Source organism: Trachypithecus francoisi, unplaced genomic scaffold (assembly GCF_009764315.1).
Source record: "Trachypithecus francoisi isolate TF-2019V2 unplaced genomic scaffold, Tfra_2.0 Lachesis_group20, whole genome shotgun sequence".
NCBI classification, from domain to species: Eukaryota; Metazoa; Chordata; class Mammalia; order Primates; family Cercopithecidae; genus Trachypithecus; species Trachypithecus francoisi.
This window is the reverse complement of record NW_022681466.1, coordinates 49362052-49385835: the sequence shown is the minus strand read 5'-3', so window position 1 is coordinate 49385835 and position 23784 is coordinate 49362052. Positions and strand designations below refer to the sequence as shown.

Sequence of the window (23784 nt, the reverse complement as noted above, 5' to 3'; positions counted from 1 at the left end):
CCTTCTCTCTGATGAAAAAAAAAGAGTAGTACGTATGGATTATATATTGCCAAATATACCAAGAATAACAGCCAGAGGAAAGGGATAAACCTGAAGCTTAGAAAGTCTATCAGTTACTTAGAGATTATGAAATAGCAAAAAACTGGAAATAATCAAGATGGCTGACAATGGACGATGATTTACTAAAGTAAGATAAAATAATCTAGTGGAATATTAGACAATATTTAAAAAATAAATTAAAAACAATAAATGGAAAATTAAAAATGGTTTTGAATTCTGAAGAATATGGAGGACACAATATTACATTTTTAAGTGATTATGTCCAGCATAACTGCAACTATACAAACACCATATAAATGCATGTGCTCAAGGGCTAGAGGTGATATGAAAAAATGAAAGTAGTTTTTATAGAAGAATTTAGGTGGATTTCTTTATATTTCAAAATATGTGTGTTTGATGTGTGTTTTTAATTACATATTTTTTTAAATTGTAATCTAAAGAATCAGTATAGGTCTGTTTTGTCATCAGCATTGGAAAAGTGGTCTGGATCTTATTTATTATATGAGATTTACCTAGACCACTGCCAATCTTTGCCTTTTGGTTCATTTTTTCGCTTTGAAACTACTGTTGCTTTGCCTATCTGGAGGAAATGTGTGGTTCACATTTAATTAAATAGTAATTTTTGAACTTATTATCAGATTTTGATTTCATTTTTTGTTCCATAGCAACACTTTATGGACAGCAGAATACCTTGCTTAATCGTAGCTGCAAAGTCAGACCTGCATGAAGTTAAACAAGAATATAGTATTTCACCTACTGATTTCTGCAGGAAACACAAAATGCCTCCACCACAAGCCTTCACTTGCAATACTGCTGATGCCCCCAGTAAGGATATCTTTGTTAAATTGACAACAATGGCCATGTATCCGTAAGTACTTGCTCTGTCTTCATTTTCATGTTGCATGGTTCATAACATTGCATGCCATTATTAGCCATGAAGGGAATATCTTTGTCACATAGGAATTGTTCAGCAACAGAAAGATACTTTGTAATGAGAAGGTACAAATTTGAGTAAATGCAAGTTTGGTTTGAATGCTGCAATAAAACGATATAAACAATACTTCTGGCAATATTTGTATATTTTTGAGCAGGCTCTAACTATCTTAATAGGATAGTACAGTGAAACACAACACCCTACCCAGCATTAAAAAATAGTTTTACTGGAATAAAATGGGGTTGGCATCATGTTGTTTTATGCTTATAAAGCATTTTCATATGAACAAAGTTTATTTTTACATTTTTCTGTTATTGACCTTAGGTATATGAAGTTTTCTAAAATCTTTTATTAATTTATGTTGAAATTATGGGTATGCTTGAGTTCAGGATATGTCTTTTTTAAGTGCTGTAAAGAGTAGTTGTAATTGGAATTTCTACTGTATAAATGTTTTACATTAAGCGTTATGAGCCACAAATTTCATGTACATTTATTATATATCTATACATGCATATGCACAAGCACATAACTGTGGTCATCTCTGTAGTTTACTAACTGCCTTAAAATTGCATGGTTCTTAATGGCATTTCCCTCAAGTAGTGTGTTTGTATAAATTCTGTTTTGTAACAAAATAGTTTTTCAGGCAGTGCGTTTCTCAGGACTTTATAGCTTATTCTACTTATTCTTATGTTAGTCTCTAAATTATTTTTCTTCTTATGAAAACTGTAGTGTAAAATAGAGTAATAATCAAACATTGCTATAAACCAAGACTGACATTTTTCAAAAAAGTGTTGATTTGTACAGATTTTTAAAGTCAGAGTTAACTTTACTGCTATTTTATTACCTAATACTTTTTTTAGATGCAACAAACCCTTGAATTTCTATTTGTACTCGAAGACAAGTCATTCCTATTATTATAGAATAACCAAAACCTTATTTATGTTTTACCTTTGCTTTAAAACTCTCATGTATGTTATCTACAGAGAGGATCATTACAGAGACAGACTCTCCCGAGACATGGGCCACACTGATAGAATAGAGAATTTGAGAAAAATCTGGGTCTTTCTAAAAACTGCTTTGTAAGTTACTTTTTCTTTATGACTTCTGTGGGATTTTGTTGATATTTTCTTAGAGAATGACCAAATCTCCTTCCTTGCTATAATTAACATTTAGTAATTATGTAGAAACGCACTGCTTGGTCAGGCTTGCTGCCTAACTGTATATTATGTTGTCTTCCTTACTACATAAATGTACTTCTTTAATCTTGTAGTTACAGTAACTGCAACTGTGTTTTTACATCTGCATTTTTAAAACATTTTATTGTAATTCTGTGTGTGTATGTGTGTGCGTGTGTGTGTGTGTGTGTGTTATATGATAAATGTACATACATGGACCACTTGTTTATATGGTTAATCCCAAACTACTTCTCATGAAGCATCTGCCTGTTGCTAAGCATACTTTGCATCTCTCCTTTTTGGTGGGTGGAGCCTTGTGTATGTTAAAGAATCAGATTTGATTTATAAAATAACAGATGGATTCCAGTATGACAGCTGGCAGTGACTTAGTAGCAGTGATTTGTTCATCATCACAAGTTAAAAAAAAAAAAATGAAAAAGGAATGTCTTGAGCCTATAAAAAAATTTTTTTTAATTAATTCTTGTTTTTCTTCATGTTGGGAATTAGGCATTATTGGAATGCTGCTAATCGCCACAACCATGCCACCGTGTGCTGTGGTCTCATCAGATCTCACAAGCTAAGCCAAGTCAGATTGGGCCAGTCCTTTGACTGAGAAGCCTATAAAAAAATGTTCAGGTGTTACAGGAATTGATGTCATTGATTCATCAGGTGGTGCTCTTCTGAGGGGGTTCTGAGCCAGTACCTCTTCATGGGTGGTGTGATGGCTTTGTATGAATGAGTGGCTCTGACCACTGAACAGTCATTGGAGACCCCCTACTTTGGTAGTTAGAGCTGAGGTGAAATGGGTTGTCCCCTGTGCCTGCACCAACTAGTACAACTCTACTCAACCAGAAAGGAGTCAGAAAGCCTCCCTAAATTTCATATCTAATTTCAATTGGATCCATTGTTGATTTTTACATCCTTACCTAGAGTTTCATACTGTCATATTTAGTTGCTGTGTTTGGGTAGCAGATGAAATCAACCCTATATTTTGAGTAGAAATTTATAAAGCACCTTGATTTAGTTCCTTTGAGAGCCAGGGTGCTTGATGAAGTAAAGACGTTGTTCACATCTTCTCAGGGTTGAATATACTTGTCTTTTGACTCATTTGTGTATTTATCATTCTTCTCCTTCCTGGTTTTCAGGCATGTGTGTATGCTGAGGGAGGAGGAGGAGGGAATGGTTATTTAAACGCTAGCAAACTTTGTCCTTTTGGTGGGTGCTTATGGCTTACTCAGTTTTTCTTTTTATTAATTTAGACAAGGGTGCCATCTATTGCTGTGCATATTTATTCCACAAAAATCCATGTAATAATAATTCCATCCCCCCTCCAAAAAAAGCAAAAGTGTCAGCTAATTTTCCCTAGATTTTCTACAGGGAGGGAGGAGGAAGCTATTACTGTTTATTGTGTTTTTGGTAAATGTGGAATTCTGCACAACTTTAGCATGCCCCACACTGTCCTTTTCCTTTCTACAAAGAGTGTTGCTTATGCCTAAGTCTTTTTTTTTTAAGTTGGCACACCCTGACTTGTGCCATATTTGTAAGTAAGAACTCAACTCCTGTCCTTCTGTGTGTTTTCGCAGCCATGCCCGGTTACGCTGTATGTGCACCTGCAACAGGTGTACATTTTGCATCTGTCAGAACTTCCTCAACTCAGACTTGCTGCAATCTGTAAAGAACAAAATCTTCACTGCAGTTCTTAACAGGTTCTTAACTTTATTTACTGGGTACCAGGCATTCTGTTAAAATACAAAAGAAAAAAGCGAATAACTATTTATTATACAGATACTCACTACAGAGACAAGCTGACTGATGCCCAACTAACTTCCACTAAAATTCTCACTGTGATGACAATGTTTAGTTTTGAAAGCATCCTTAATAGTGTTTTTAAACTAATAGGTATATTTAGAGGACTGTAAAATAAGATTTTGGATGATTTTTTTCATAAGGAAGATAAATTATCTTTCCTATTAAAAGATAATATGTATAGGGAAATTAAAATCTTTTGGCTGTGAGTTATAGAAATAATAGAAATAGATTAGGACTTTTGTAGTAAAGAAAAGACACGTTGATCCTAAATGAAAGATATTATATTATACTGTACTCAGCTTACATTGAAATAATATGTCTCATTAAAACCATAGTAATGTGTACAGTATTTTGGGTTTGAAAAAATATTCTATTCTTGAAACCATTTCTAATTATAATCTACTTTTACTTTTAAGCACCTGGAGTGTTTATTTGAAAGAACATGGTTTCTAGACATGAGGATAATAACCAACTTTAAGAACTCAAAGGAATATGGAAAAGAGGAAAAGATCTGTAGTACTGGTTTTTTAGGTCTTTATAATTGAACCAAAAGCATGAAGTAATCCTATAAAGTAATACGCTTTTAAGAAAGAAAGAGAAAAAAAAAGGATGCATATATTCCCTCAAAGCAATAATCTTGGAAGGTTGTATTCTTATTCTGATCATGCTACCTTTGTTCAAAACAGTTTTACATTTTTTGAGCATTTAAGAGCTAAATACTAATTTGTACTTGATGTCATATTTGTATGCATTAGGTTTTTGAAATCATTTAAAAGTCATTGGGAGCTGGGCTGGATTAAGATGGATGAACAAGCTAAATATTCAGTTTTGGTTAGAAATGGGTCAGTTATTTGGCTTACCATTCGGACACTCACTGAGGGCTAGACTTTATATCAAATGACCATAGTTTGTATCCACCAGCAATATAGTGGATGTGTCTGTGAAACAGTGAGTTTATTTCTTCTATGAGTCAGAAACTGATTTTGAAGGCATTCTAAGAGTTTCAGTGATGTTTCAAGCACTAGCAGCTCTGGAATAAGAATGCAACCATCTCAGGTGACTGCTTTGAAGGGATCACCACACTCATTTGGTGGCAAAGTTCTGCTTCTGTGCTTCAGCACCTTGTAAAGTAGTAACATAGACAGATTCTCTCATGATGACTGACAGAAAATGCAAGGCTAGTTCAAACCAAACAACACTCAGGTGCTCCAGTTTTGGGAATCGTTGAGTTGGAAGAGATTCTGGAATTCATCTGGCCTAACCTCCTGTTAGAATGCCTTCCTGCAAGCCTTCCTGAGAGAGTGCTGTTTATCTGCTGATGGCTTGCCTCATTGGAAAGCATTTTTGCTTTTGCTTTTATTATTTTTTTTTAACTAAATGTTTTCCCTATAACTTTCTCTCTTTAGTTTTAGTTCTGCCCTTTAGAACAACATACGACTATTCTACTCCCTCTTCAACATAGCAATCCTTCAGGCATTTGAAGACGGCCATCATGTCTCCCCTAATTTTCTCTTCTCCAGGTAGAACATCCCCATTTCTTTCAGCCTTTTCTTAAATTAGATGGTTTAGTGAACTCATCATTCCTGGTTGTCTTCATCTGAAAGCCCCTTAGGTTTTCACAGTACCTCTTAAAAGGTGCCACCAAGAATAGAAAGCAGTGTTGCAGTTGTAGTGTGACTAGTCCAGAACAGTGGGCAGCTGTGTTTCACAATTAGGACAGCATCTGTCTAGGGCATGAATTAACTTTTTGGCAGTCCCATCCCACTGTTGACATATATTATCTTGGGGTTAATTAAAGTCAGATGTTTTTCATATGAAGAGACAGATGTCCCCTCCTTTCTAATTGTGTATTTGGCATTTTTTAGTTGATGCTTTAAATCTAAATGCAGATACATACATATCTCTATTAAATGTCATATTCTTCTTTTTGATCCATTTGTTCTAGTTCAATCATTTCAAACATTATTTCTGTCATTTGTCCCATTATATATCTCTCTAAGCATTGTGCTATTTGCAAATTTGGTAGATATGTACTGTCTTTCAAGTTACTGATAAAAAAAAATGATGTTGAATACCCAGAGGTTGGAATGAGGGAGAGTACTAAACTGAGCAAGCCGTATAGTATAATGACAGGTTCAAAATTCTTGGGAAAGGATTTTTCAGTCAATGAAAAATATGTTATTATCCAGCCCACATTTTATCTTCCTGTCTTATCAGATATTTCATGAAGGATTTTTCTAAAATCGGTATATAATTTCTTCCATATTCCTCTGATCTACCAATATCATAATTTTATCTAATTAGCAAGCAACATCTATTTGATATCTTATTTTGGTGGACTCACCTTGGCTCCCCATAATTGCTGATCACAAACCACCTATTTTTTTTTTTTTTACCTATTCTAGAAACTCTTGATTGTCCATAATTACAGATTGATTCATCGTCTGTGTCCCTGGTGACAATTTTATTCCTAGATTGGTTTAGTTAGCTTTCAAATAAAATTGGTTTAGTTAGCTTTCAAATGAAATAGGATAGATGTGCATTAAATGAATACAATTGCGCATAGTAAATTATATAGTGACCCTCAAAGAGAAATCAGTAAGTTTTGGTCATACCTGTTTATAAACTGGTAGTAATTTAATGGTAATGTCAGCACACATCCTAACATCTGGTAAACAAGAATGGAAAGAATGAAAACAACAAGTAGAGGATCCAGTGTACTTTTCAAACAGCTCCTTCCTTATCCCCGTTAGTATTCCAATTATTTAAGAGAAGTACAGTGGAATTTTAGGGGCTGCATACTGAAGTTTCTTCTACTTTATGAAAGGTAAGTAAGATAGGTAGGTGGGGGCCAAAAACTCAGTGCCCACAGGTCTTGGATGGATAATGTAAAAGAATGAAGGTGGCCAAGTATAAGAAACAAGGAGAGGTGGGGACTGTGACAGGCACTGTCTAAAAGAGGCAGCCACCACTCAGCTCTGGCCATTTGTTGTTGTACAGGTCTGGTGTTGCCAGATTTTCTGGTTTTACAAGAGACTGGAAATCAAGGCTTTGGTGTGAGATTTCCTGATATTTAGAGATTAGCAATTAATTAACAAATTTTTAAAGTACTAATCAGAGCAAAGCATGTTTCTAGTCCACCAGCTTGCAACCTCAGTCTTAAGGTATGGCCTAGTTGTGAAAATGGAGGCCCAGGAAAAGGACACCTACAGAATGAAAATGTCTCTGGTCCCATCACCACCACCATTTTACTCCTTTCCCATGAAAAATTGGAAAAAGTTATTGGGTGGTGGGATGAGAATGGAACCACTTTTCCCTGTTAACTTCTTAGGTTTTGGCAGCTGTTATTAGTTGGTCACTATTGGTTTCCTGGGTTAGACATATCCTAATGTTAAGCACAAAAAAGACTGATTAAGTAAAAGTCATTTAAAATTTTTTCATTGTAGTTTATTCATAGGGAGGGTTCTCACCTACCACTAGGTCCTAAGTCTTTGTTTTTAGATATCAGAACTACCATGCTTAATGTTTGATTTAGAATTGTAAAAGAGCAGTTCTAAAAGGCTTGTCTTTTTTTGTTGTTGTTGTTTGTTTGTTTGTTTTTTGAGATGGAGTCTCACTCAGCCACCCAGGCTGGAGTGCAGTGGCATGATCTCAGCTCACTGCAACCTCCACCTCCCAGGTTCAAGTGATTCTTGTGCCTCAGCCTCCTGAGTAGCTGGGACCACAGGCGTGTGCCACCTTGCCCGGCTAACTTTTGTATTTTTAGTTTTGCCATGTTTCAAACTGGTCTCGAACTCCTGACCTCAGGTGATCCGCCCGCCTCAGCCTCCCAAAGTGCTGGAATTACAGGTGTGAGCCACCTCGCCCAGCCGTCATTTTTATTTAAGTAAAAAGTTTCATTGAATGTCTGCAAAGAATTAAATTAGTAGACAAGTATTGGTCTCAAATCAGCAACTGTTTTAGTGTGCTTGTAAAAATTTTGGTCACTGAAATACAGATTGCTACCAGATATAATACATGTTTGTTTGAGGCCACATTCTCTTATTATCCTACTCCCTCCTAACCCCACCTTGATTTGGTTTATTCATTCAGAGTACTTAATTTAAGTACCTGCTTTGAATAGGAACCTGCTGTGAACTGGGGCAAAATTTGAAAATGAAGAAGATATGGAACCTGCTTTTACGCATCTTTCTAAATATTATGTCTCTAAGAAAAACATTTTTAAACTTTGCTTATATTTTCAGTGATGTTAGTCCTTCATGCTAAAAAGAAAAGTGCTGTATAACCTGATAATGAATTTAGGCAGTTTCAAGAGGTTAATTTCTGCAAGTGTTTTTCCTTTTATGAGAAAAAAAAATTGTCTTTTTTCTTGAACTTATTTACTAACATTTTATACTTTAAATATAGAAATAATAAAAAAATTTATTTCCAATTTAATTGAATGTATATTGACTTTGACATGTGAGAGTAGTGTTAAACACACATCTATCTCACATGTAATCTTTCTCTTGGTAATTATGATCTCACTCTTAGATCTGGATAGGTTTATGTTTTCCTTTAGACTAATTTATGAATAACTGGAATTATTTGAATTTAAATACATTTGGAGGATGATTAACATGTGGTCAGATGATTTTAATCTTTGGGACTGCTTTCATTTCAAGTAGTATAAATTACATTACTGGAGAAAAAGATCTTTTGAATATATTTTAAATTTTAAGTATCTTTTAAATTTGAAAGTGATTATATATAGATGAGCTTGATTGTTGGTTTGAACTACCCAGGATTTTTATTTATTAAGTATTTATTACTCTGACTTGAGAACACTCCTGCTTTGCATGGGAATGTTTCTAGATTGTAGTGTGTCGTGAACTTTAATTTGTCCTTTTTTTTAGATGTTTGTTTTCATTTGTTTGTTTGTGTCACTTAGTAATTTTTTAATACTCTCAATCTCCTTCCCAGCTAGGTTTTTGTGTATAATCCCACCACTTCCTCTAACCTGTTATTTAATCAAATATTGTTTATTTTACAGTTTGTTATTTGGGCGTGATTTCCTTTGTGCGTATTTTGGTTTTAGGATTTCTTTCATTCTATTTTATTATTTGCATTAGCCATATACATTGTTGGTTTGTGCTACTTCTTAAGTTCAGTGGCAGCATTAGAGTTTGACAACCAAGTGCATAGTTCACACTGAGTATTTACAGAGGCCCAAAAGCGTGATGGACAGCATACGTATTGCATTTTTTACCCTATTTATGATGTATTTTTAGATTAAATATATGCGTGACATTTAAGCCATTCATTAATGACTTACTTCATTCACCCATACTGCTTTAATAATCACCCAAGTTCTTCCTTTATGTAGCGTGAATTCATTACTTAATATAGGAGTCCTTTGTTGAAGAAAGGATTTTATTATTGTCAGACAAAAATGAACTGCTTTTTCATAGGATTGCCTTATGAAGAGGATAGGTTTCTAAAAATCTTAATGTTGTTAAATGTTGGAAATCTAAGAGTCCTTGGAATATTATGTTATAGTAAAATATTTTATCCAAGGAAGTCCTGCGTTAGTTTCTTATGAAACTTATTTATTCCCTTGTATGAAGGTCCTTATAAGATTGTTTGTGAATTTGTATACATAGTTATATATTTAAAGTTATACAAGAGTTTAATAGGTTTCATTAAGTAAGCTGCTGCTGCTTATAATTTTTAAATTTTTTGTCATTTGGTTAATATATTAAAGGACATGACAAGGTGAAGTTTGTCTTATCTGATCTTTAAGTATCACTAGTTAACATATAGATATTGGAGCATTTCCTTTGTATTCATGATCATCTGTAAATTCAGATTCTTCTAATGCTTGGTGAAGCATTTCTTGACATTAGTGCACACCTGTGTCCTTTCCCAAAGTGTGTTACTATTTAGGCATGCCAAGTAAACAGCTTGCTTATGGTTTGTGTTGAAGCTGCTAGACACTGTATATTGATTCCTTAACCTGTTTTATCCTATTAAATATTTATCCTAATAAATATCCTATTGAAATATTTTATGCCTATTGGCTCAGTTAGGAGAATTGTCCTTATTAAAATTGTTATTAGCTATAGTGGCATTATTATTAAAAGTAGATATAGAAAATATGGCCAGGCACTGTGGCTCACGCCTGTAATCCCAGCACTTTGGGAGGCCAAGGAGGTCAGATCATGAGGTCAAGAGATTGAGACCATCCTGGCCAACATGGTGAAACCCCGTCTTTACTAAAAATACAAAAATTAGCTGGGCGTGGTGGTGCGCACCTGTAGTCCCAGCTACTCAGGAGGCTGAGGCAGGAGAATTGCTTGAACCCAGGAGGCGGAGGTTGCAGTGAGCTGAGATCGCACCACTGCATTCCAACCTGGTGACAGAGCAAAGACTCCATCTCAAAAAAAAAGAAAGAAAGAAAATACTTCACCAGATTGAAATGTGGAGAAATAAAAGAGAGTTCAGAAGACTTTTTTTTTAATTTCTAATATTTTATTTTATTTTATTTTTTATTTTTTTAATTTTATTTTTTTATTTTATTTTATGATAGAGTCTGACTTTGTTGCCCAGGCTGGAGTGCAGTGGCCCTATCTCAGCTCACTGCAACCCCCACCTCCCAGGTTCAAGCGATTCTCCTGCCTCAGCTCCCAAGTAGCTGGGATTACAGGTATGCACCACCACACCTGGCTAATTTTTTGTATTTTTAGTAGAGACGGGTTTCACCTTGTTGGCCAGGCTGATCTTGAACTCCTGACCTCAAGTGATCTGGCTTCTTCTGCCTCCCAAATGCTGACATTACAGGCATGGGCCACCATGCCCGGCCTCAGAAGACTTTTTTTTTAAGCGAAATATTTGAAAATAGAAAAGGGCCAAGTGCAGTGGCTCATGCTTCTAATCCCAGCACTTTGGGAGGTCAAGGCAGGAGGATCACTTGAGCTCAGGAGTTCGGGACCAGTCTGGGTCACAAAGTGAGATCCTGTCTCTACAAAAAGTAAAAAAAAAAAAAAAAAAAGCTGGGTGTGATGACTCACACCTGTGGTCCCTGCTATATAGGAGGTTGAGGTGAGAGGTTTGCTTGAGTCCAGGAGGTCAAGGCTGTAGTGAGCTGTGTTTGTGCCACTGTACTCTAGCCTGGGTGACACAATGAGATTCTGTCTGAAAAAAAAAAAAATAGAGCTGGGCACAGTGTTTCACACTCATAATTTCAGCACTTTTGGAGATCGAGGCAGTAGGATTATGTGAACCCAGGAGTTCCAGACCAGCCTGGGCAACAAAGTTGTATTAAGACCCCTATCTCTACAAAAAATCATAAATTAGCCAGGTGTGGTAGCATGCTTTTGGGGTCCCAGCTACATGGGAGACTAAGGCAGGAGGATCACCTGAGCCCAGGAGGTTGAGGCTGCAGTGAGCTGTGTTCATGCCACTGCATTCCAGCCTGAATAAGAGCGAGACCCTGTCTTTAAATAAATAAATAAAGACAGAAAAATTTACTGTAGTTTGGTGACCTCAGTGTAGTTTTCAACTTGAGATACGTAATTACAAATAAGAAAAAGCTAAATATGATATCTCTGTGCCCTGGTAACTTTAGATACACTCGCATTACAGTTATGTTGGTTGTTTTAGAGTATTATCTTAAAAATCTATACCTGAGATATATATATATGGATAGAGTTGTAAAATTAGAAGACCATTCACATTAGTGCATTTGTACATCTCTTAGTTGTATTTTGGAAAGAATAAGATGGTGAGATGAGAGGAGTGAAAAATAGGAAATTCAAATACATTTCTGAGAAATCGTGGGGAAGACTGATAAAAATGACTCTCTGGAGCTCCTCTGAGTAAAGTCTCTCAGTTTTGCTTCCTTTGAGTATTTTCTACTGAACTTTTCTTTTCATCTGCATAACAGCTTACAGTCTAAGACAAGGTTAATTGATACCTGGGTAACAATTTCTGAATTCTTACCCTTCCTCTGTGTTGCCCAGGCTGGTCTTGAACTCCTGGCCTCAAGCAGTCCTCCAACTTCAGCCCCCCAAAGATCTGGGATTACAGTGTGAGCCTCTGTGCCCAGCCAGTTCATGTTTTTATATTCACCTTAAGTTGCAGAATTAATTAAAAGTATTTTGTATGCCCTTGCACTAAAGATATTCAGTGCAAAGGTACATAGGAATTTTGGCCAATCTGCATATGCCTCGTGTGACTGTTCACACAGTTATTCATTTAACTCTTTATTACCTGAATTTTTGCAACATTTTCTTGTCTCTGCATTATTAAGTAGCAGCCTTAATAAAACCCAAGTCCAGATGTGTTGGTTGGCTCCTACACCTATGTCAAAGAGAACTTGATGTCTGATACATTTATGGGCCTTCAGCACTTCTAAGCCAGAAAGCCAACATCCCAGACACAGTAATTTTCACCTAAGAGCTTGAAAGCTCTAACAAACTGTGAATGATTAGTCAGGGTTATATTCAACATTTAGTCATTATTTCTAATGTTGTAAAAAGACATACTGCTGAACTAAATGATCTTATTCCACATAGAATAGGAAAGTTTGGTGATTTTGATATATCAGTAGGTTAGAAAAAACCCTTTATACATAGACACACATACACGTTTTTGACCTTGTAACATTTAATTCTGGGAAGTCTATCTTAACGAAAACATCCTAAATATGGAGAAAAATTTTATGTAGAAAGATAGTCTTTTTTTGTAGCCACAAATAAATGGAGATAGCCAGGTTGGGCATGGTGGCTTATGCCTGTAATCCCAGCATTTTGGGAGGCTGAGGCCAGGAGTTCAAGACTAGCCTGTGCAACATAGCAAGACCCATCTCTACAAGAAAAATGAAAATTATCCAGGCATGATGGCATACACCTGTAGTCCCAGCTACTTATGTGGCTGAAGCAGGAAGATCACTTGAGCCCAGCAGTTCAAGGCTGCGGTGAGCTAGGATTGTACCACTGCACTGTCCAGCCTGGGTGACACAGCAAGATGCTGTCTCTGAAAAGTAAAATAATAAAACAAAAGGAGATAGCCAGCAATAGGATAATAGAATATAATCCAGCTATTTAGAATGTTTCCATAATTGATGAAGAAGTCCATACCTTATAACAAGTGTGAAAAATATATAGAATTATACACACACTGTGTTTGCAGCTGTGTAAAAAATACATAGAAAAAGTCTAAAAGGGGCTGGTCACAGTGACTCACACCTGTAATCCCAGCACTTTGGGAGGCTGAGGCAGGAGTTTGACTTGAGGTCAGGAGTTTGAGACCAGCCTGGTCAACATGGTGAAATCCCATCTCTACTAAAAATACAAAAAGTAGCCGAAAATCCTAATTGTTTTTTCCTCCTAAGTTAAAAAAAATGTAAAAAATTAAAAATAAAATTTAAAAAATCCGTCAGTGCAGATGTGTGATAATCACAGGGAGACCAAAGATGAAGAGAAACCTCTAATGCACCTTTAGCCTGTGATCTGACTTTAAATTCTATACATCTGCATTGACTTGGAATTGTAAACTTTTGTTACTCTTGTCATAGATCCATGGTGGTCTATGAGTTTGGGATGTTGGACTCAATTTTTTCACAGATATATATTTGTAGTTTTTGATAATCCAAAGTTATAATCATCTGTAAACTTCATGACTAATAGTCGTTAACCTCATTTCTGATGAATACTTATGGTTACTACATGTTGTCAGGTACTGCTTATGGTATTGGTTTAGAGGACTTGGTATTTCAGATGTACCAAGACCAGACTCATAGGATGTTTAGAGAATATATATAACAGCTTTAGGTTTCCTTGTCTGGGGTGGGTGTGTGTGTGTTTGTTAAGAGAGTACATACAGATAGATTTTTTTTTAAGTTTGGCAATTTGCTATAGAATACATTTATTTTAAATATAGAAAACATGAGATCCATCATATAGTGTGGCAACTCAATTTATGTGTGGGATGCATAATTGAGAGATGTTATTTTGAGTCCTCTTTTTTTGTGAGCTCTGCTGTGAACTGCAAACTGTATGCATGTATATAAAAGGTTAAGAGCCCGGGTAGCTGAGTGGGGTGCCATGCTGTTAGCAGACGACGAAGGCAGTATTACTCACCAGGTGCACGCTGTCAGCTCTGTAGAAGATTCCATCTTCATGGAGTCATCTCAAGGTCCACTTTTTCTTGAAGCCAGGTATGGGTTGGTCTCGTTGGAATTTTTCCAACTTGAAAAACCTAAGTGTTTTCTTCTCTGACTTTTTTTTAATAAAACACTGCCTGTTGGAAAAACTAACTTGCAAACTGGAATGAATCTGTGATATCACTTTGCTTTGTAAGAAATAATTATGTGAGGAGTGATTTTTTAAAAAATAGAAACTGGTGAGGGTGAGAATTGGAGTGTTGTGTCTTGCTTTGTTGTGGTGTTAAGCATGGAACACTCTAGCTTGTGTTGTAGACTTTTGTCCTAGGGATGTACAGACTCTATTTTGTGATAACTAATCTGTTCACTTTGACTGTTACTGAGGCAAAGTAGTTTTGTGTAGTTTGAATTCTTGGCTCTTAACTCTTTTGCATATGTCAGTACCTTGGTCTTTTAATGATATCTGACTTTTGCTTCAAATCTGTTTAACTTAGTTATAAAATAATCTAAACTAGACAGTCTCTCTAAGCGCTTAATTTTGTAAGTTTTCTTTTCTTTCTTTTTTTTTTGAGATGGAGTCTCACTCTGTCACCTAGGCTAGAGTGCAGTGGCATCATGTCGGCTCACTGCAACCTCTGTCTCCTAGGTTCAAGCAATTTTCCTGCCTCAGCCTCCCAAGTAGCTGGGATTACAGGCACCCACCACCATGCCCGGCTAATTTTTATATTTTTAGTAGAGACGGGGTTTCACCATGTTGGCCAGGCCGGTCTCGAACTCCTGACCTCAGGTGATCCACCTGTCTTGGCCTCCCAGAGTGCTGGGATTACAGGCATGAGCCACTGCACCTGGCCAATTTTTTAAGTTTTCTACATCATCTCAATTGTGTTCACTTAGTAACTAAGACTTTAGTGACATTTAAATAAAATGTTCTGACCTTTTCTTTAGAGCTTTATCCTCTTCATGGTAAGCTGTCATACTTGAGACTCTTGAGGGTACTTACTAAGCATGCTCACAACTCAGTTTGTGGTACAGGCTGTCCCTTGTCATGCATACTATGGCTTCCTTTATGTCATTGCCTTTCAATCCATCACGTTACATTATGTCCGTTAGTTGGTACCATTATCACTGCCTGTCTAACACCAGGGATTGTTTTTTTTTCTCTTTAATTAGCAGTAACCAAATTAATGCAAACTGATAAATCTTCCCCTCCCCCTTTCGGTTTTTGGGGGGGGCGTTTTTTGTAAATTTTTATGAGGCTCAGTGTTTCCAAAGTTGACTTTAATCATTTCTCTTAGAAAAGTATTGTCACTTGTCACTTAACTGCTTACAAAATTGCTTTCAGTTCCTGGGGATAGGAGATTGCACATTATTTAACCGTGAATATGATCCTCAAAATTGTGGGAACACCACCTTAATTTTCATTTTGAAGGACCATGATGGTATTACAAAATGCTAGATTGATTTGTCTAACTTCTTTATTTCCCGTGTGAAAAAAAAGTTTACAAATTTGGATGTCTACTCCCACAAAGTAGCTAATTGTCTTTATTAGTGTCTACATTATGTCATTTTCTTAAAGTAATGATTAAGTAATTATATACATGGCTATATTGATCAATGTTTTTGATAAACATTACTGTATGCAATTAGCTTGACAAGTGTACTAATACTTACCTAAAAGTAGACTGCTAAATAACTGGTATAGGTTTTCATACTAATCATGTTTTAAGTAATAATTATATTTTCTGACTACAGGCACGTGACACAAGCTGACCTCAAGAGCTCCACGTTTTGGCTTCGAGCAAGTTTTGGTGCTACTGTTTTTGCAGTTTTGGGCTTTGCTATGTACAAAGCATTACTGAAACAGCGATGATATAAAAAGAAATACTGGCCCTACCAAAAACAAATACTTTTATGTACATTCTGAATGCTTTAAGTTCTGCTAGAAATATTGAGATATTTATACATGCAGAGTTACTTTATTAATATTTGTAATTCATGCATACAAGTATTTTAATGATAGTTATAACTGCAGTATTGGCTAGCATATGGAAAGAAAACAGCTAACAGCCAAACTAAAATGGCTAAATTCCAGAGGCCAAAAGGGAATATTTTGTAAATATATGTACATATTCAGGTAAGATATGGTCTCCCAAGCTGAGTTCTAGAAATGGTGTTTCTAGACATTTCTAAATGGTATTGTTAGTGCTCACTTGGCTCACTCTCCTAGGTTTAAGTTAGCCCAGAGATTGTATTTACTCATGGATCACTTTATTTATTTCACATTTACTCAGAATGATCCTTTGGGTTCTATAAGGACATGAGGCACTATTTGCCATTCTCTCTCCGTTTTTAAAAACATAAGCAGTGTCAGCTTACCAACATGACTTTTTTTCAGTCAGTTGTGGTAGGCCAGCCTTGAAGCCATCGCACAGTCTAGAAAATTGTGTAGCTGAGCGTGCAGCTCACCTTTAAGGGTGAAGTAAGGTAAAAGCAACTAGCAGAGACGTTATCTATGTGATTATGTTGCTTCTTTTGTCAGTATGTTGAATTTTATAGCCCTTTCAATGAAATGAAAAAAAAAAAATTTGTATATTACCAGTGTTTTTAGTTTAAATAAAGAGTCACCCTTACTACTGTTGAATTTCCTCCCAAGTGTAAATCATTCTATAATGGCTGTGTCTATTATAGTCTATTACAGTAACTGCATGTGTCACCAAGTGTTCTATATCAGGCTAGGATAACCTAGAGGCAGTAATTTTTTAAATGATAAATCTAATGAATATAAACTCTCATGATAAACCTATTTTTTCCATCATCAGCCTTTTCAAGTATTTAAATAAATAACTGCTGTGTACTGTGATCTTGAGTTCTTTTGTCTTCTGAAGTATTTCTGTACAGATGTGAGTGAAGTCCTCTGGTTTCTGTCTCTCATATTGAGAATTGTTTGTATAAAAGGAATACTCAGTCGGGAGTGGTGGCTCAGTCGTGTAATCCTGGCACTTTGGGAGGCCGAGGTGAGTGGATCACCTGAGATCAGGAGTTCAAGACCAGCCTGACCAACATGGTGAAAACCTGTCTCTACTAAATACAAAAAATTAGCTGGGCATGGTGGCGCATGCCTATAATCCCAGCTACTTGGGAGGCTGAGGCAGGAGATCGTTTGAACTTGGGAGGTGTAGATTGCAGTGAGCTGAGATCGCGCCATTGCACTCCAGCCTGGGCAACAAGAGTGAAACTACATCTCAAAAAAAAAAAAAATGCTGAGTCAGTCGTGATGCCTCACGCCTGTAATCCCAGCACTTTGGGAGGCTGAGGCAGGCAGATCACTTGAGGTCAGGAGTTCAAGACCAGCCTGGCCAACACGGCAAAAACCCGTCTCCATTAAAAATACAAGAAATTAGCCAGGTGTAGTGGCGCATGCCTGTAATCTCAGCTACTCGGGAGGCTGAGGCAGGAGAATTGCTTGAACCCAGGAGGCAGAGGTTGCAGTCAACCGAGATCATACCACTACACTCCGCCTGGGCAACGGAGCAAGACTTCATCTCAAAAAAAAAAAAAAATCATTAGGAAAACAGTCAAGTACGATGTATATATGTAAGAGGATATTTATTTAAAAGTTGTAGAGAAGTGTATTCTGGTAAAAGGCCAATTGTTTTCCCCTTCACATAGCTAATTAATGTGGTTTCTACTATTGTTTGCATGTTTATTTTCTCCTTTAACATGATTTTTCCCCTTTGCCGTTCTGAGGGACATTTTCTTACAAGATCACACCTCTTGAGCAACTAGTAACAGTATCACTTACTAGCTTGCAAAATAACATAGACACGGGCCGGGCGCGGTGGCTCAAGCCTGTAATCCCAGCACTTTGGGAGGCCGAGGTGGGCGGATCACGAGGTCAGGAGATCGAGACCCTCCTGGCTAACACGGTGAAACCCCGTCTCTACTAAAAATACAAAAAACTAGCCGGGCGCGGTGGCGGGCGCCTGTAGTCCCAGCTACTCGGAGGCTGAGGCGGGAGAATGGCTGGAACCCGGGAGGCGGAGCTTGCAGTGAGCCGAGATCGCGCCACTGCACTCCAGCCTGGGCGACAGCCTGCACTCCAGCCTGAGACTCCGTCTCAAAAAAAAATAAATAAATAAATAAATAATAATAATAATAATAACATAGACACTTCATTTTTTATTTTTATTTATTTATTTTTTTAATAAGACAAGGTCTTACTCTGTTGCTCCGGCCGGAGTGCAGTAGCACGATGATAGCTCACCACATCCTTGAACTCCTGGGCTCAAGCAGTCCTCCCATCTCAGCCTCCCAAAGTGCTGGGATTACAGGTGTGAGCCCCCACACCCGGCCTGACTCCTCATTTTTATTATTTTCTGAAAATTTCCCACTTACCAAATTTATGTCAGTTGTATAGTTTGCAATGACAGTTAATTTTTTCCAAGCTCTTTTCTAGTTTGTCTGAAATACTGCTTTAAATGCTTAATAGGTTGTTGCGTTTGTGAGAAGCAGAGGAAAGAAGCTAGCTTACCAAGAGTTAATGAGTGGTGTGTTTATATATTTAGATACTCTCTCTCCATCTTTTCATTTGGGAAACTTACATTTCTTTGGTTCAAAAGAAGGGAGGGAGCAGCTGCCCTATCTTGTGCTCGCTCCGGACACACTCCCTTGGTAAGCTAGCCCCTTTCCTCGCTTGTCAATCACTCCAGGTGGGGTGGATTAGTAGAGGGAATGCTCACTGTTTTCTCATCTTTAACCTACAGGCACATAGCGGTTTTTTCTTTCTTTTTGGGACAGAGTCTTGCTCTGTTGCCAGGGCTGGAATGCAGGAGCGTAATCACAGCTCACTGCAACCTTGACCTTGTGCGCTCAAGTGATCCACCCTCCTCAGCCTCCAAGTAGCTGGGACTGCAGACATGTGCCACCACACCTGGCAAATTTTTAAAAAATTTTTTAGTAGAGATGAGGTCTCACTCTGTTACACAGGCTAGTCTCAAACCCCAGAGCTCAAGTGATCCTTCTGCCTCAGCCTCCCAAAGTGCTGGGATTATAGGTATGAACCACCAGACCTGGCCTATTTTTCTTCATTTTGCATCTACTTTAGAGACTAGTGAATGTGAGAAAATAATGTGAACACAAGAAAAGGCTTCTTCTAGCTTTTACAGTTTGCTCAGGAGATGCAAGCTTTAAGAATACTAAGGAGAAATGAAGAAAATAGGAACTTGGGAGTCAAAAGGAGATCTTTCACTTTACACCAGTTGCATTGTCTTTTTTTTTTTTTCTTTTGAGACAGAGTCTTGCTCTGTCACCCAGGCTAGAGTGCAGTGGCATGATCATGGCTCACTGCAACCTCAGCCTCCCTAGTAGCTGGGACTATAGGCACCTACCACCATGCCCAGCTAATTTTTTTTTTTTTTTTTTTGAGACGGTCTTGCTCTGTTACCCATAGGCTGGGGTGCAGTGGCACAATCTTGGCTCCCTGAAACCTCCGCCTCCCAAGTTCCAGCAATTCTCCTGCCTCAGCCACCCGAGGAGCTGGGATTACATGCACGCACCACCACGCCTGGCGAATTTTTGTATTTTTAGTAGAGACGGGGTTTCGCCATGTTGGCTAGGCTGGTCTTGAACTCCTGACTTCAGATGATCCACCCACTTTGGCCTCCCAAAGTGCTGGGATTACAGGTGTGAGCCACCGTGCCCGGCTAATTTTTTTTTTTTAATTTTTAGTAGAGACAGAGTTTTACCATGTTGGCCAGGCTGGTCTCAAACTCCTGACCTCAAGTGATCTGCCCGCCTCAGCTTCCCAAAGCATTGTCTTTTATTTATTTATTTATTTATTTTCAACATCTAAGTCTTTATTAAGGTGAGCTTGTACAAACAAGCATCTATCCCAGTGTGGGGGTGAGGATGGGAGAGGAGAGTGGGGCAGTAGGAAGAAGAGCATTCTCATTTTTTGATAATAAAGCTCCAGGTTCATCCCATCGTGGATTTCATAGTCCCCCAGAGACACATCGTCCTTAAAAATCATGTACCACTTCTTCAGGACAATCTTGTTCCAACGGGTGCCAGTTTAGGCTGTAATCGGCTTCTTAAGGTCCCCAGTGGTATCATCCGTGTTGCATTTAGCGTGGACCTTCTTCCCCAGATGGTCATTGCAAACAACCTCCATCATCCTAACTGGAGCTCGAATCGCCTCGAACCTGTCGACGCCACTAGCTCCTCAGCATTGTCTTTCAAATGGACAATTCTGAGGGCGTTTACTACAGTGTCTTAATGAATAATAAGGCAGTTGTGTGAAGAAACATTGCTTTGAAGGTTTGTAGTCCTAGCATAATGTAGTAACTTAGCCTTATTTAGTATATCAGGGGTCTGTTGCTTCTTGCTATTCATGTCTTTCTCTTTCACATTTGACCAAAAAATGAGCAATTTCCTGCATTGTTGGCACTGATAATGCTACAGTAGGAGTGGGCTCTGATGTTAGGAATTTGGGGAGCACATACCCATTCTGAAATGGCCTATGAAAGTGGTAGGACTTTGGGTGTCAGTGCATATATGCACATCACCTGCCAGGGGAAGGCATCAAAGAAGAAATATACTAATGAGGCCGGGCACAGTGGCTCATGCCTGTAATCCCAGCACTTTGGGAGGCCAAGGCAGGCAGATCATTTGAGATCAGGAGTTCCAGACCAGCCTGACCAATATGGTGAAACACCGTCTCTAATTTAAAAAAAAAAAAAACCGGGTGTGGTAGCACACGTCTGTAATCTCAGCTACCCAGCGGGCTGAGGCAGGAGAATCACTTGAACTCAGGAGGTGGAGGTTGCAGTGAGCTGAGATCACGCCACAGCTCTCCAGCCTGGGCAACAGAGCGAGACCCCATCTCAAAAAAACAAAGAAAAAAAGAACTATACTGATGAGGCAGTCTTGAATGAAATGAGAACTTTCCCAATCTGTGAAGGCAGCTGAATAATGAAGAGAGGGAAACAGAGGTAAGTGCCTGACCTCTGTGGTAGAGCATAAATCTTTCCTAAACAGGCCCTCAAAATGCAACTTGGGTTGGCTTTTTTTTTTTTTGCCCATCATTGGCTGTTAGGTTAGCTTTGATGTCCCTTTTGTCTGAATTGCACTAGTAAAAGTCAATACAAAGATGCCTTTAAAATATATGTGCAAATCCTAAAAATAAGTGTGTGTGATCTAGTTCCATTAACATGTTTGACTTCATACTTTAATACTTCTTATATTTTATTTATTTTTTTAACCAACATACCAGATTCCTGAATCATACTTTCACAGTCCATGTGTTTTTAGGAAACTGATTTGGGACTAGGTACTTTTTGAGAAGTACCACATGTCAAGATGCTAAATTTAATGTTCACAGTATGAGAATGATCCATGCAGGCAGCTTGACCTTTCCAATGCCTTTATCACCAGATTCACAGTCCAATAACACACTAATTTAAGCCCCTAAGGTTACAAGTAATTCGTGTCTTTTTAACTCTTTTTATCAAAAGTCACTGTCAGGCCGGGCGCGGTGGCTCAAGCCTGTAATCCCAGCACTTTGGGAGGCCGAGACGGGTGGATCGCGAGGTCAGGAGATCGAGACCATCCTGGCTAACACGGCGAAACCCCGTCTCTACTAAAAAATAGAAAAAACTAGCCGGGCGAGTTGGCGGGCGCCTGTAGTCCCAGCTACTCGGGAGGCTGAGGCAGGAGAATGGCGTAAACCGGAGGCGGAGCTTGCAGTGAGCTGAGATCCGGCCACTGCACTCCAGCCTGGGCGACTGCGAGACTCCGTCTCAAAAAAAAAAAAAAAAAAAAGTCACTGCCAGTGAAAGCAAGTGTCTGTTAACCTGCTTGGCCCTCAGCTCTGTGGAAGTCTGACCTGTGACTATCACAGCTGTGTATCTTAGGTTTCTCTAGTGCATCTCAGTTTCGTAAAATATCCTCTTGCTCCCATGGCACTCAGACTTGTCAGACCATTTGTCCCAGATATTTTGGGTTCAGAAAGTATCTTACCCAGAAGGTAAGATTTTATTTTATTTGAGACAGTCTCACAGTGGCACCACTCGGCTCACTGAAACCTCTGCCTCCCGGCTTCATGTGATTCTCCCGCCTCAGCCTCCTGAGTAGCCGGGATTACAGGCATGTGCCACCATGCCCAGCTAATTTTTGTTACTACACCCGGCCAATTTTATCTTCTTTAGCATAGATAGTTGCAGAGGTCCAATGGTGAAATCGAGAGATTGTTAGTCTTTCTGGGTTTGAAAGCTGAATGTCAGCTGTGTACACACAAGGAGGAATTGCCAATATTATTTTTATACATTGAAAATTCCAAATTCCACAAGAACAGTGTTTCTCTTTCAGCATTTTCCTATTTATAGTTTATATACAAGTTTTTATTTTTATTTTTTTTTGAGACAGAGTTTTGCTCTTGTTGCCCAGGCTGGAGTGCAATGGCATGATCTTGGCACACTGCAACCTCCGCCTCCCAGGTTCAAACGATTCTCCTGCCTCAGCCTCCGGAGTAGCTGGGATTACAGGCGACTGCCACCATGCTCAGCTAATTTTTGTATTTTTAGTAGAGATGGGGTTTCACCATGTTGGCCAGGCTGGTCTCGAACTCCTAACCTCAGGTGATCTGCCACCTCGGCCTCTCAAAGTGCTGGGATTGATTACAGGCAGGAGCTATCATGCCCAGCCCATATAAGTGTATTATAATCAACCCTTAGGCGTTTTATTAGGATAACATGAATGTATATGCTGCAGTTTAAGTTATAAGTCGCAAACTTTTTCTGCAAAGGGCCAGATTGGAAGTATTTGAGACTTTCACAACTACTTAATTCTGTTGTAGCATGAAAACAGTCACAGACAATATATAAGCAAATGAATGACTTCGTTCTAATGAAACTTCATTTATGGACACAGAGATGTGAGTTTTGTGTCATTTTTATGTACCAGAAAATATTCTTATTTTGATTTTCTTAACCATCTAAAAATGTGGAAACTAGCCAGGCACAGTGGCTCACACCTGTAATCCCAGCACTTTGGGAGGCCGAGGCGGGCACCTGAAGTCAAGAGTTTGAGACCAGCCAGTGCAACGTGGTGAAACCCCTTCTTTACTAAAAATACAAAAATTAGCCAGACATGGTGGTGCATGCCTTTAAATCCCAGCTACTCGGGAGCCTGAGGCAGGAGAATCGCTTGACTCCAGGAGGTGGAGGTGCACTTAGCCGAGATTACACCACTGCACTCCAGCCTGGGTGACAGAGCAAGACTCCCTCTCAACAACAACAGCAACAAAAAAGTGGAAACCATTCATGTGCTGTACAGAAACTGACAGCCAGATTTGATAAACACCCTCTGTAACTGATGAAAATATAGTAGTAAATGCACAGCAGCATTTACTAATGATTTAAAAAAATTACCTGATTGTTTTGGAATGGGAAAATGTTCAATATTAGGAAGAACTTAAAAATACTGTAGTCATGTTTTGTTTGTGTGAAAACTAAGAGTGGATGTAGGAGTGTTTGATTTTTTTCACTTTTACTGATCATATTGCTCATAAGAGCACGGTGCGCCGGCCAACGTGGGGTTAACCTCAAAGAGCAGTTTGATGCTTAGAAGGTAAAGGCAGCATCGGTTCCACTTCTCCTGAGGACTCA

General features: G+C 38.3%; 1 protein-coding gene and 1 pseudogene across 10 annotated transcripts in view; one reads left to right on the top strand and one right to left on the bottom strand.

The window, feature by feature from the left end:
• Positions 1 to 23784, top strand: part of RHOT1 (ras homolog family member T1) — a 107760-nt gene that overhangs the window by 67320 nt on the left and 16656 nt on the right. For 2 of the 10 annotated variants that reach the window (XM_033184251.1, XM_033184245.1), the window contains 5 exons: positions 726 to 928; positions 1978 to 2073; positions 3753 to 3875; positions 14033 to 14176; positions 15875 to 16982. In XM_033184251.1, coding sequence (XP_033040142.1) covers positions 726 to 928; positions 1978 to 2073; positions 3753 to 3875; positions 14033 to 14176; positions 15875 to 15992 — 684 coding nt within the window. In that variant the 3' untranslated portion in view covers positions 15993 to 16982. Of the gene's footprint in view, positions 1 to 725; positions 929 to 1977; positions 2074 to 3752; positions 3876 to 5384; positions 6655 to 14032; positions 14177 to 15874; positions 16983 to 23784 lie in introns of those variants that run through there. The other 8 variants (XM_033184246.1, XM_033184253.1, XM_033184250.1 and 5 more) reach the window with 8 other exon arrangements.
• On the bottom strand, positions 19937 to 20336 carry LOC117067551 (annotated as a pseudogene).